We start from the raw sequence: 15033 nt of genomic DNA on the forward strand, positions 1-15033 counted from the left end.
ACTTTTTTGCAACTGTCAACAGGCATGTAGAGTGTCAAAAAATTTGAGATACTCCTCATGCATCTTTTCAGCTGAGATCAAATAACATGAAGGTAGTGACTTTCTTGTTTCAGCTCTAATATCATAAGCAAGTATCCTATTTCCATCTACATTTATCACATTTTTGTGCTTTTTGTTGGTGATTTGCTGTTTAAATTGTTCCCCAACTATAATACTAAATCATTATCTAGTCTTTAGCATAAAAAAGATGTGATGTTTTTATAGAGAAAATACATGTGTTCTATTAGCTTCATTGAGATCTGAGTCATAGTGCTGTTAGCTATGAGTTCAGTAGTAATGAATCAACAAAACAGTGCATCCAGAAAAAGGAAGAGGAAGTGCATCCATGTAAGACTGCTCTGGAAAGTTCTAACATAAATATTATGATCAGAACTTCTCAGAAATCTAACCTTATATTTTTCTTAAGAACAATAGTTCAGTATTTATTAATTCAATATTCTTGGTGACTTTCTAGAACAAACCCACCGAAAATGATGGGGATTGACCATATATCTTTGACATTCCTTTGTTCCCATTGCCACTTCTAGTTCTTCCCTACTTTCCATCCCTTGGTAAACTCTCCTTCACTGAGGATCATGCTATTCATATCTACGCCCTATTGTCTAACAACCTCCAGTTCAGTTCTAAATTAGCCTTCTTTCTTGAGTTTCTGAAACTATTATCATATAACTGATTACACTATGCCAAGGTCAATTTTGGATTACTCCCACAAGTTGTCCCTATCTATGTACTCTTAAAAGTGAAGAAAAATAACCATTCTGACTGGGTTCACTGCAAATTTATGTTACACAGTTTCAATTGGGTCCTCACTCCTTAAAAAGGTCATCTACAATAAGTGCCTCTACTGTTTTTCTTCTCACTTTCCTTTTGACCCTATATAATACAGCTCTGACTTTATTATTCCAGTGTAACTTCTCTCTCCAAAGCTCCTAATGATCTCTTGGGCTTTTCTCATTCCTCCTTCTCTACCTCTCTACAGCCTTTGACACTTGATCACTTACTTGATACTTTCTTCTCTCTGGGTTTTTGGGACATCACTATTTCCTGGATCTCCTCCCACCTATCTGATTAGTCCTTCCCTGTCTTCTTTGCTGGATCCTCTTCCAGATTACTTTATCTATATTATTGGTGATCATCAACTCCCATGGTTTTTAACCACCATCTCTATGATAATGATTCTCAAATTTAACTATTTTTTAACCTCTCTACTGCCCTCCAATCTTTCATTTCCAGCTGCCTTTCAAACTTCTCAAACTGGATGTCCATTAGACATTTTGAACTCAACATGCTTCAAATTGAATTCAATATCTTTCCCCCCTAAACCCTCCCCACTCCTTGACTTCCCCATTTCAATCGAGGATAATACCATCCCTCCTGTCCCTGAGGCTTAAACTCTAGGTGCCATCTTTGACTCATCACTCTCCCACCACCACCACCACCACTACCACCACCACCACCACTTATATCCAATCTGTTGATTAGAGCTGTCCATTTCACCTTTGCAATATGTCTTGAATATGACTTCTGTTTTCTGAGGCTTTCACATCTCTTGTGTAGATCCTTATAATTTAATACTTAGACTATTGCCAGTGGATCTGTCTTCCCCAAGTCTCTTCTCACTCTAATCCATCTTCTAACCACCAAAGTGATTTTCCTGAAGTGCAAGTTCAATCATATCACTGTTCTACTCATTAAGTTCCAGAGGCTTCCTACTGCCTCCTGATCAAATGCAAAATCCACTATTAGGTGTTTAAAATCTTTCATAACCTAGCTCTCTCCTAATTTTCCAGCTTTTTTTATACCTTATACCTCTTTGATCCCAAGACACTGTCTCTTGCTCTGAGTATGTTCACTAGCTCTCACTCATACATGGAAAGATCTCTCTTTCTTTCAACCTCTCTTAATTCTAGAGACTTCCCTCTTAATTAGTTTTTTATCTTGTATATAACTTTTATTGACTTGGCACAAAGATCATCTGTCTGTATGCCTTATTAGTATGCTCTAAGTTTGAGCCCAATCACCCCAAGGATTTTGTGTATATACATAGGAGGCTGGAACCAAGATAGGGAAGAAAGGGAAGAGAATTGTTTCTGTGAAAATAGTCCTTTCTTGTCTGCTTTGAAACTACCCTTTCTCCATAGTTTCAGAAAGACTGGTATGAAGTAAATAAAACAAGAAAAATAATTTATAAAAGAGCAGCACTGTAAAAAATAAACAAGTTTAAAAACCCTAAGAACTCTATTCCATGAAATGATTCCAGAGGATCAATGATGAAGTGTATTATCCATCTCCCGATAGAGATTATGGACCCAGAGTAGAGAATGGTATTTTTCCTCTTACATGAACAGCACAGGAATTTCTTTTGCCTAATTATGTGTATTTGCTACAAGAGCATTTTAAAGACTTTTTTCAGTAGGAGGAGAGTTGAATGGAGAGAAAAATCTATTTTTTGCCAATGAATATTAAATGTAACTTAAAAATGAAATATTCTTTCTATAAGTTAATTAATTTGGTTGATAATCATCAGGAAGCACACAGTTGGGAGTCATGAGTGACAATGCTAGAAAATTCCATAACTTCTCAGTTACCCCTAAAATCTTGAGGAAGTAGGAGAATGAAGCTAGATTCATTGTTACATATATGTAAGTGAGAATTTTATCATCAAAGGTTAAAGAATTAGAAAAGTGAAATTTTATTCTAAACCCTGACTTCCATTAACAAAGACAAACTTTAATAATGTGGAAATGATGGGAACTTTGAAGGGAAGTGACCATTCCTTGATAGAATTTATGGACTGGGCATAGACTAATGTATTCCTTGGATTTTAGAAAAAAAATTCAAAACGTTCAGAGGGCATTCTGATGGGAAAGTTAACTGAGGTAAGATGGGAAACACTCAAGAATGAAATTCTGAAGGCACAAGCAACAATTATACTGAGGAGGAGGGAAAGGGTAGATATTCTAATGACATAAATATTACTGTACTATGTTGGACACTGATGAATTTACATCTCAAAAATATACAGGTATAAAAGAAGGAAAAAAGAATCATTTACTGAAGATTAATATTGAAGACTATGCTAAGTCAGTTCTATAATAACAAAAATAATGTCAAGACCCCTAAAGCTCAGAAAGAGTGAGGCGACCAAAGCAAGAGGGTCAGAAGACTGCTTCCTGGAGTAGATGGTATAATATATAACTGATGACAAGAAGTCTATATTTCCTATCTCTTATTGTACTTCAGTTGTTGGGTTTTTTTAAGCCAACAAAATGGTCTTTGGACTGGGAAAGAAAGCAAGACCATGGAAGGGAATTAAGAACACACCATTCATTTCTCAAATAAGGAAACTGAGACCTAGGAAGGTTAACTGATTTGTCCAAGACCGTAGGTGGGAGGTGTCAGAATGGGATTTGAATATGAATACTCTGATTCCAAAACCAGAGATCTTTCCTTTGAAATACTAGACCTCAAAGATTAGCAGAGTTTAAATTGAAGATAAATGAGGTGGTTAAAAAATGTCCAACTGCTCCCAATGAGTACAGACCACCTGGCCCAGAGGACCTGCATTCCAGGCTACTAAAAGTATTGGGGAATGTGATTTGCCAGGGTATTGTTAATGAATTTTGAAACATCTTGGATATTGATAGAGGTGGTAAATGATTGGAACAAACATCCTGATTTTAACCAAAAAAAGGAAGGAGGTAGAGTTGAGTTTGCTTTTAAAATTCTCAGATATATTATTGAAGGGATGGTTTGAGAGTATTTAGAAATAGAAGCAATGATCTCTAAAAGTCACCATAATTTTATATGAATGGTTGTTTGCTTTTTCTTAGCAGAGCAATTAGATTGGTAGATCAGAGGAATGCTGTAGAAATAGTATACTGAAATTTATGAAAAGCATTTTATGGTCTCATGCTTAATGTTGATGCCTAGATATTACAGTAAGGTTGATTTGGAACTGATTGGTTGATGACCAGCCCTAAAGGGTATTGGTTATCTGACCACTTCTCAGTTGCCTTTGCTGGTTTATCATCCATCTTCTGTCCTCAAAGGCTACACCTTCTTTTCTATTTTCTTTCCATGATTTTTCTTTTGGCCATCTCATCTCCAGTCCTATTGATTCAATTATCATCTGCTTTCCAATGTATTTTTCCAGGTCTATCCTCCCAAACTTCTGTCCTGAATTTCTAACTGTTTGTTAGTTATTTCCTTCTGGCTAATAGGATCATAATTCTAGAACTGAAAGAAACATTGGAAGACATCTGAGTCCAACTCTCTCATCTTAGACATTGAGAGACTGAGACCAAAAGAGGTTAAAGGACTTGTAGGGAGATGTCATCAGGGGTGAGAAATGAACCCAGGTCAGCTCTCTCTGGAGCAATTCTCATTCCATTGTTCCATGCTGCCCCCAGTGTTCTGCTATCACCTCAGCATGTCTAAAAACCCTCTTCTAATCCAGCCTCAGACACTTAATAATTACCTGTGTGACCTTGGGCAAGTCACTTAATCCCATTGCCTTGCAAAACAAAAACAAAAAAAACCCCTCTTTGGGCATGGTTGTGCCTACCTTCCAGTCCTCCAGACTTATAAACCTGAATTATCTTTGATACTTCATTTTCCTTACTTCCCAAATTCAAAAATGACAAGTCCTATCAATTCTACCTTCCCAATATCTCTCATTTACTTTCTCTTTAAACTACGAACACCTCAATTTAGATCCTTATTCACCTGGACTATCATAGTGTCTTTCTAACCAGTCTTCCTGCTTCCATTCTCTTCTCATCTCCAATTCTTCAAAAAGTTGTCTAAAGAATTTTCCCAAAGCTCATATATTGCATCATTTACTCCTCTTTTCAAAACCCAGCAGTGGGGGATAGCTAGGAGGTGCAGTGGATAGAGCACCAGCCCTGGAATCAGGAGGACCTGAGTTCAAATTCGACCTCAGACATTTGATAATTGTCTAGCTCTGTGACCCTGGGCAAGTCACTTAACCACATTGCCCTAAATAAATAAAATTTAAAAATAAAAACAAAAAACGGCAGCAGTGCTTCCTAATTGTTTCTAATATAAAATATAATCTCCTTGGCTTGGCATTCAAGGCCCTCCACAATCTAGAGCCATCCTGCCTTCTTTCATATTACTCCCTTTCATACGCTACATGGTCCCACCCTATTGTCTGTTCCTTGATCTTGACATATGGTCTCCTGCTGCTGTTTTCCACTTGTCTGGAAGACATCCCTTTATCATCTTTATCTTTCATAATCATATTATTTTTCAGGGATCAACTCAGGTAGTTACTCCATCATGAAGCCTTCCATGCTCCCCCAATCAAAAATATTCTCTCCCTTTTCAAATTTTCTTTCAAATGTTTTATCTGAATCTTCCCTTTGTCCTCTTCTTTTCCCTGACTTTTGTGTACCACACCCTGTTCAACCAAACAAAAGCTACTTGAGAGCAAGAATTGTACTATTTTTCTCTTATTCTCAAAGGGTTTGAACATAATAGCCACTTAATGTATGTCTTTTGATTGATTTGAAGCAGCAGTGATGGAAGACTGAAGTAGAGGAGAAGAAGTGAAAGGATCTACTTGGCAGGGTCGCCATGTGTCAGGCGTCTTATTGTAGGGATTCCTTTTGTGTATGGCTTGGACTAGATGGCTATTGAGATCCCTTCCAGCTCTCCAATTGTAATTCCAAGATCATTTATTTGTCCCTTCCCTGATGGAGAGTTATTTTCTCTCCTTTTCTGCTCCAATGTTTAAGAGTTATGGTCTAATGAAAGACATTTTCTATCTTTCTCCAAAATGGAGAATTTGTGTTGCTCCCTCATGATGGAGAGTTGTTTTGTCTTTCTTCCCTCTACCTCCATAATACATACTTTTTTCCCCCTTTGCTCTCTTCCTATCCCATAATGGACAGTGGTCTCATCTTTTCTCCCTCATCTATGATCAAGAGCTGCTTTGTTCTTTCACCACATCCCCATGATGAAATGTTCCGTTCTCCCACCCCCATCATAGAAGTTACTTTGGTAGTTTTCTATTCCTATGATATAAGGTTTTTCTATCTTACCCCATTCCAAAATGGAGTTGTTCTATCTGCCCTCCTTTCCCCACCCCAATGACAAATGTTCTAGTCTCCTACAATAGAAAGTTGTTCTAACCTTCTCCCTTCCCCTTCCCACAGTATTATTGAAAATTGTTCTCTTCTTCTCCTCCATAATGGAGAACCATGATGCCCTCTTCTCAAGATGGAGTCTTCTGTCTTCCACAACCACCATGATAGAAAGTTGTTTGGTTCAATTTCCTCATCTGTGATGAAAAAATTTTCTTAATTTTTTCATATTCCCACTCCCATCACTATTTTTGGCAATTTCTTTCTTTTTGAAAAGTGCAGTTTCTTTTCCATTTTTTGATGTTTTTCTTTTCTTTTTCTTTAAATACACACACACACATACACACACACACCTACTTCTATACACACTTAGGCAACCTGTCTATTCTAAGGGAATAGATGGGAGAGGGAAGGGGCGAGTCAAGGAGTAGGAAGGGAGGAATGGATTCTTGTGTCTAGCATACTTCAGAAACAAAGTGGGGGGAGGGCAGCAAGGGAAATGCTGCCACTCAAACAGAAGGTCCAGTACTAGTTTTGCTGGACTCTCTGACATGCTTCTTCCTCATGGCCTACTGACCAGGTCATAAGTGATCTTTCATGAGTAACCTGAAAAGTTCCTGAGTATTCTAATACAGTTGTCTTGAATAAATGGCTTGATTTCCCTAAGAAGTTTGCTCACCAGTGGCCTGGGTCTTATTTGCAAAGACTAGGATGGTGGAGGATCACTTCCCCAGAATACTCACCTCTTCCACAGAAGCTATTGCTGGAACCCAGATGCCTTAGGCAGTGAGTGACCAGGAGGGCTGCCATTTTGCTTGTTCTTGTGATGTCAACCTTGGTAGTGACTTCCAAGAGGCAATGGGCTGTGTGCCAGGTGATATGGCTTAGGGAAAGGGGACAGAAGACTACACTAGGCACACACTAGGCCATTTATAAAAGAGATCAGAGGAGGACATTCCTCAACAATAGAAAATTGAGTTTTGGAGATTTCTTTTAGTCTTTCATGATGGAGAGTTGTTCTGTCCTCTCCGCCATCCCCACCCCTGAACACAATGATGGATAATTATTCTAGTTCCTCGTGAATGAAAGTTGTTCTGGTTCTCCATGATGAAAACGTTGATCTCTTTCCTGACTCAGACCGCTTTCTTAGTTCCCACCCCAGCTTCTCAAGCAGAAGTACAAGATGCGTGTACAGGTTGGTTTATTTACAAATATACTGAAGTGTTGTCTTTTTTCCATTTTCTTTTTTTACTTTTTGTGGGGAGAAGCGAGAGGTTATGAGTTTGAGGGCCAGGAGGCCCAGACACTGTTACCCGGCTAGAGTGGGAGGGCCGGGGGTGGGAGTGGGAGAAGGGAAGATGGAGGGAGAGAGTGGCAAAAGGACATGGTAAACTCTAATAAATAACTTAACAATGACGAGTTATTAAATAAAAATGTCAGCCTATGCACACCAGAGAGGGGGTTGGGAGCAAGGCTTAAGGGAAGGGGGTTCGGGCAGTGAGATTCTGTACAAGTTAAACAACAGCATCACCTCAGCTACAGGGTACACAGGAACACCTGAGACACAGAAACAGAAGAACAGAGGGAGACAGGAACAATATGAGGGAAAGAGAGAAAAAGACAAAGATGGAGACAGATACAGAAAAAAAGAGATAGAGAAAGAAAAAAATAATGAGAGCCACAGGACAGAGGACAGAGCAAAGATGGTCTCTTGAAAATCAGTTTCCAAAGTCCTAAATAACTGTGAGTCCCTTTGCAGTCACTGTTTGACCCCATAAAGTATGTTTGTGAGTATATCTGTGTATATGTGTGGTGTCTGAAGGTGGGAATGAATATATGAGAGTTTGTGGTGGTGTTTTAAGTGTGTGCATGTCTGCTTATGAATGTGCCTGTGTGTGTGGAGGTTTGTGCCCTTTGCTGCTTGTGGTGTTTTTGCTCTCAACTAATTATCTCAGTCAGCTACTTCTTTCTCTGGGGAATCTCAACCCCCTAACCCCAGTCACCTCAGGAAGAAGCTAGGCTTCTACCTCTTCTATGGGCTGCAAAGAGTGGAAGGGGAGGTGGGGAGGTTGAGCCTGGACTGGAGAAGAGGCAGAATTTTGTTGGCAGAGTAGTCAAGGAGGTATTGAAAGGTACCTTGGTTTGAGAATCAGAGGCAGGTAGGCCAATAGGGCGGGCAAGGTTTGAAACAAGGCAAGAGGGCTAAATCTCCCATTAATTTCTCTTCCTTTTCCTCCCTAGGGGAAGGTTCTTTTGGGAATGGACATTAACCACAGGGCAGTGTTCAGATTACCAGATATATGGAGGCAGTGAGTCCCCCTGAAATATACAGCTCAAAGATGGCTAAAGTCCAGAAGAGATACCCTAGGGCACCATCAGCCTAGGGCACAATCAGCCTTTTGGAGTTTTGGGTAGCAGATTTTTTTGCCATGGGCAGGACACAGGGCTTCTCTTTTGTTCTTCCTAAGACTCTTTCATCTAGTGTTTGGTGAGACAGGAAGGAGAAAGAAACCAGAAGTGTTTTCCCCCATATATTCCCATGTCTATATCAAGGTTCTAGAGACAGATAGAATGAGGCTAGATCAGTAGGCTCTGCTCCACCGCTCCACCTCACCCCCTCCCTTTTGTAGCTCAGCATCTACTCAGAAGTGGTTCGGGGTACTCCCCACTCCTCAGAGCAAAATCTAGGCTTCAGTCAGGCTGAATGCCCCATGTTCATTTCTCTCTCAGTACTTCTTAGACCTCTCTGCACCCCATCTGTGCTGACTCTTCCCCTTCTTTCGAGGCCTAACTTAAATCCCACCTTCCTGCCTATATGAAGTCTTTCCTGACCACTCACATCCCCCTCATTAAAATAATTTTGGCCTTATTCAGTTCACCAAGACTTCATACCATTTTGAAGCATTAACGAATCCTTTCATAGAGAATGTCTTGCTTTTCCAACTGAAAGAGCAAAAATTCTATCTCCTGAAATGCATATGGAAATGTTGGGCCTATATGAGGTGATCATTAGATACCATATTGTTGGTGGAAAGGGCACTGGAGTTTGAGTCAGGAGACATGAATCTCCTTACTACATATGGTCTAGTGGAAAGAGCATTAGAGGACCTGGGCTCTGCTACTCACTGCCTGTGTGACCTTATCCAAGTCACTCTCTTTAAACTTGTTTTCCAATGTGTAAGATGAGGCCTCTTTCAACTCTAGATCTGGGAGATGCCTATAACAAGTAGCATTCTGGTGGTCCTGCATTCCCCAACAAAACTAGCTTATATTCAAGTTATTTGAAAGTGACTTCAAGGCTCAGAATAGACCTAAACTGGCAAAACCTTGAGTTAAATCAAGGAGCTAAGGATGTATTGCTTCATTGGGGCCCACACTTTCAAAAGCAGTGTAGGATTCCTCACTGTTCAGGGTGTGTCAAGGCAGATCTGTCTTTGACAAGATCTTCATTGTGTCCCAGGTCTTTTGCCTCAGGCTCTTGGTATCTTCCTTGTCCAAATCACATTTCTTCTTAAGTCTTTCCCTCCTAGATCTGCCACCCCACCCCTTCTGCTTCCAAGTCCCAGGCCAAGGAAGTCATCTCTAGAGAAATTGGAAGCTCTTAAGAATGAGACTTTGAAGTCAAAAACCAAAAGTGATTCCAAAGAGGGAGAAAATTGTCTAGCAAGCAATATTAGATACATAGGGAATTCATAAACTAACATTTTCAAAAATTCTGGAATAGAAGATAGAAGTATGATATGATATACTTATTGATTTGAAACTAGGGGACCTGGTTCTACCATTGACTACCTGTGTGATCTTGGGTAAGTCTCTTTACCCATCTGGATCTCAGTTTTCTAATTTGTAGAAGAAGTAGGTTGGTCTTTCAGCTATAGGATATATAGACTCTATGATCCTATATCTCGCAAGGTCAGCTACCCTAGAATGAATACAAGAGTGACACAATGGGATATGAACAGGATCACAATCTGTAAAGCCCCAAATGAGCTGAAGTTGGAGATGAAAGCCAAGGAGAACCCAAAAAGAGGAGGGCTTTTTAAAAAGTTATATTGGGAGCATGAAAAAGATTCAAGATAGGATAAGATTTGAGTCTGCTCAGAAAAGGATGATGATAATAGATAACAAGAGAGTAGAGCTAGCTTTACTGCTGAATTTGTTTGGTTTTTTTCCCAACCAAGAATAATGACCTAGAAGAATGTGACAAAAATGGTTATTAGGGATTGGGAATGAAGATAAGCAGAATGGTGAGAGTGCCTCAGAATAAAACTGAAAATACAGACACAGGGTAATTATAATGATCAAGCTTGGCTATAGAAAGAGATAAGACAAATTATACTACCTATCCTTAACTGAAATGGGAGCCTATGGACAGAAAGAAGCAAGCATTTTTATTAAGGACCTACTATGTCCTAGGAGCTATGCTAAGTGGTTTACAATATTATGTCATTTGATCTTCACAACAGCCTTGAGAGATAGGTGTTATATCCATTTTCCTGTAGAAAAACTGGAGGCAGACAAAGGTGAAGTGACTTGCCTAGGGTCACATGGGTAAGTAGTTGAGGTTGGATTTGAACTCAGGTTTTTCGAATACCAGGATCAGCCCTTGTGTTTAGTGTTAGAAAAGATTGATAAGTTCTATGGAATTGCTTTTCCCCTTCTCTTTCTTTTTATTCCTTGTTTCAAAGTCTGACAGTGTGTAAGGGAGGAGAGAGGAATATATTCAGAAATGAAAGTGACATAAAAACAAAGATACCACTAATTTTTTTAAACAGACTATTTAGCTGCTCTCCTTAGTCTCAAACTGGAAGGTCAGAAAACATACATTTTGAGATACTGAAAGACCTGGAGGATAAACTGAGTCCCTTATTATGATTTTTAAAATCTTGGTGGATGAGAGAGCTGCACAGACTTGGAGATAGGGAAATATCCTATTTTTAAAGGGAAAAAGTTATGATCTGCTAACTCTCTAGAGCAGTCATATTAAATTTGACTGGCAAACTAAAATAAAAGGTTAGCTTATGAGTCACTAGATAGTAAGCACCATAAAGGCAATAACTATTTTTTCTTTCTATTCCCAATGTTTAGTAAAGTATACTATAGCTGCTAAATATTTGTTGAATTGAACTTTTGGAAAGGGAGTCTGCAAGGAGTCATCAAAAATGATACTTCATTTTCTTTTCTTTTTTTTTTTTACAGAGTTAGTAAAAGGGTGGCTCTACCTGTATTTTCCTCACAAGATTTGACAAAAGATTGGATGCTAGTACACTTTCGGTTTTAACCTTTTTGATTGACAGAACCCCAAAATCATCACTAATGGTTGTCAGCTTGGAAAGACATCTCTAGTCTTGAGCTCTGTCCTTGGCCCATTTGTCATTTTTATCAGTGATCTGAATGAATCAATAGATGATCAAAGTTGAAGCTGGCATAGCTAAGAGGGAGAAGTAACACAGTATCACAGTTTCAGTATCCAAAAAAACCCCCTTGAAAACCTATAAAACTGAGCTAAATCTAAGAAGATGAAATTTAATAGGGAGAAATGTAAAGTTTCTTTTTGAGGTTAAAAAAAATTCCAAATGTAGCACAAGGAGAGGGTGTGTGTGTGTGTGTGTGTGTGTGTGTGTGTGTGTGTGTGTGAGAGAGAGAGAGAGAGAGAGAGAGAGGGTTTATTGAACTATATGTTCAATATAAGTCAGTGACAATGTAGACAATATGGCTAATTCATCCTGAACATAAAGAGAAGCCCAGTGTTGAAATGAGGAGTTCACAGCCCTCTGCTGCTGTCAACTATCCATGAGTATTGTGTCTGAATGCTACATTTTAGGAGAGTCTTTGACAAGCACATCAGAGGATGATGTACAGGATGTTGAGGGAGACTGGAGACCATGCCATATAAGGATCCACTGAAGGAACAGGAGATTTTTAGTCTGAAAGCAACTTGGGAAGGTGAAAGAGGGACAAGATAGCTATCTTCAAGTCCTTGGAGTGCTTGCTTTCATTGGAAGAGGAATCTGATTCTCCTGTTTGGCAACAGAACTAGGAGCAAAGAGAGGAAATTACAAAGAGGAAAACTGAAAGAAAAATGTCCTAATAAGTAGGAGGTAGTGAAGTGGGGATTCCCATTCAGAAAGGAATTGGGTTAGATGTCCTTTGAAGTCCCTTCCAGTTCTGAGGTTCTGTGTCCCAGGTTTCCTCCTGAAGAATGTGTCTCTTTCTTTGTCCTCCAAGGTGGCTCATTCTTCTCTGTCACTGTCTGGTAGTTTGAGACCTGGAATATCCAAGCCACAGAATTTGCCTCTCCTTTCTCTAGCACTACTTCCATGCCAGGTTGGAAGAATTCAGTGGAAAATGTGAATACCAGATCACTACCCTCTCCTCTGTGTTGTGAATGGACACCTGCTCTTTGCCTCCTCAGTCCCCTGATTTTCACCCCCATCCCTCCCTAGTTCCCCTTCTCAGACATTAGGCAGAGAGGTAGAGGTTGATGGGAAGGAGTCCTGTGTCTGTCTCTTGGTAGGCCTTTCTCTTTGACAAGGATCTTGGATTTCCCCTCCCTGTTATTTCTAAATTGAGTTTCACCCAACTGGGGAAAGGGGGACTATGAATGTGAGAATTTATCTCTTTGTGGCTCCCAGGGTCCTTCCCAGCTGGGATATTCCTTCCCAGGAGCCAGAAACTTGGTTTCAGGTAAACTGAGGAAGTGGGGGTAGGGCTAAGAAAAAGGAGAAGACATTGCAGGGAGCAGGGAAGGAGGCAAAGAGAAAAGGTTCGTTTTTTCCCTTTGGAGTAAGCCATTCATGTCCTCCATCACCTATCCCCAGTAGCCTCAGGTAGCCTAGGTCTACCTCTCTCTCCTTCAAAACTCCCTTCTGCTTCCTGTCCTTCATCTCTACCCATGCATGACAAGTCCCTGGGACACTACCACCCTCCCCTTCCCTTTCCCATCCTCCCCCAGCTCCTGTGGATCCAGGAAAGGGAAACAATGTGGTAGGGAAGGGTGTCAAGATGATCTGGGTTCTAGGCCCTACAGGGTCACTCACTCCCTATATGGTCAAGTTGCTTCTCATCTCTGGGTCTTAGTTTCCTCCTCTGTAAAATGAAGGTGGGCTGGGCTATGATTTCTTAGGTCTTTTGCAGTGCCTAAGGGAACCAGTCCTCAAAAACAATGACCCAATAGCTTTCTGGAAAAAAGGAAGGTTTTTTTTTTTTTAAATTGAGGCTTTGTTGAGGGAGGGTGAGGGAAAGTACCTCTGAAATGCCCTTGTTAGAAACCTGCCCCACCTCCCACCTTTGTTCTGCCCTCAAAGAGGAAGCTTTATAGGATACAGAGCCTGTGATGTTTCCAAATGGAATATCTAGAGAGAGAAACCTGGAGGCCCAGACTCCTCTGGTCCAGCATGCCAGCCTCTGCCCTGGCCAGGCCTGACCTTGGCAGGAGGAGGGAGAGGAGGAAGGAGAGATAGGAAACCAAGCCACGCGTCACAGATACGTTCACTTCTCACAGGCTAACTGGCAACTTGTCCACAATTAAGAGTTCTGGGGCATGCAGTGAGGGGTGGGGCCTCTGCCAGGGAAGGGGGTTCTCTTGGGGGCAGGGCCTTTGCTGGGGGCAGGGCCACAGCAGGTGTCGTTCATGAGTGAAGGGGGGGGGTTTAAAAAAATATATCGAATTTAAGCTTCCAAAAAAAGACCGGGAAGAGGAGGATGAGGACGACCAGGAGGAAGAAGAGGAAGCCCCCTGGGAGGGGTCTGAGGGCAGAGGAGATTGTTGAAGGGGGAGGCAGAGGGGTAGGCGGCCAGTCTGTCCATGTGCCCTGCCTGGGGGTTCCTTCAGGGTGATAGGTCTCTATTGGCAAGAAAAGCCCCCCTGGGGCACAGGCTCTTCCGGTGCACCTGTTCGGGAGCAGCCCAGGTGGGAGCCACAGAAGATGAACTGGACACCCCGGAGCCACATGGGCTGGGCCAGGAGTTGCAGGAGCCACAGCGGCTGGGAGGAGCCAGGTCAGGACGGGCCAGGCCAGTTGGGAGGGCTGGGCACCATATGGCTGTTGAGTCTGTCTGGGCAGCATGGCTGGTCTGTCCACCTCCTCTACCCTCTGGCCAACCCTGGGGCTCCATTCTCTCTCAGGATGCGAAGTAGGAACTCTGCATGGAGTAGAGCCTGTCGATGGGGTTCCCTACACGTGCCTGGAGGGAGCCCACGTCGGAGGAGCCCAGGAAACAGTCGCTCAGACTCGTTAAGGAGGTATCACTGTCAATGTCGTGGAAAATGGAGTCGTTTCCTGAGGAGCAAACACTGGGTCAGAGCTCTGGCCCTTGACCTGAGGGATCCCTCCCCAGTAAGTATGAAACCACATGGGCCCCTGGCTACCCAGTCTGTGTAGGGTTGTGGAAAGGACCCAATGACCAGGACCTGCCATCCCACAGTTTCCTGAATATGTAACATCTCTTCTACTGGTCTCAGGACTCTAGGAGAGTCCCAAGAGAGGTCTCCATGTACCTCAGAAGTTGCGAGCCCTCCCCTCACACCCAGAAGAAACCCTCTTTTCTTTCTCTTATCAACTTGTGGCCTCCCAAAAAGGATCCCTCCCAAGACTCCTCCAAAGTGCCAGGTTCAAGCCTCCAGCCCCAAGGAAGCCCCCAGAGCCTAATGCCAGGGAAAGCCCATGCCAGGGTACAGAATGGGTGAGGGTCAGGGCCAGTCCTGATTCCTTTACTGCTATCAGGAAAAGATGGACTAAGTCTGACCTATTTGCTGCTGAGTTGGAGTGGTCTGCTTTGGGGTAAGGGTAAAAAAGGTAGGATGGGTTGGCCCCATGGCACTCCCAGGTAATAAATATATGAGATGTGGTGCTGGGAGTGG

At 41.7% G+C, this 15033-nt stretch overlaps 1 protein-coding gene across 1 annotated transcript in view; it reads right to left on the reverse strand.

Moving 5' to 3' along the window:
* Window positions 1-7365: 7365 nt before the first annotated feature.
* Window positions 7366-15033, reverse strand: part of LMX1B (LIM homeobox transcription factor 1 beta) — a 182904-nt gene continuing 175236 nt past the window's right edge. The window contains exon 8 of the mRNA XM_074211551.1: window positions 7366-14452. Within this exon, the coding sequence (XP_074067652.1) occupies window positions 14295-14452 (158 nt within the window). The 3' untranslated portion in view covers window positions 7366-14294. The remainder of the gene's footprint in view (window positions 14453-15033) is intronic.

This window comes from Macrotis lagotis, chromosome 1 (genome assembly GCF_037893015.1).
Source record: "Macrotis lagotis isolate mMagLag1 chromosome 1, bilby.v1.9.chrom.fasta, whole genome shotgun sequence".
In the NCBI taxonomy this organism is placed as follows: Eukaryota; Metazoa; Chordata; class Mammalia; order Peramelemorphia; family Peramelidae; genus Macrotis; species Macrotis lagotis.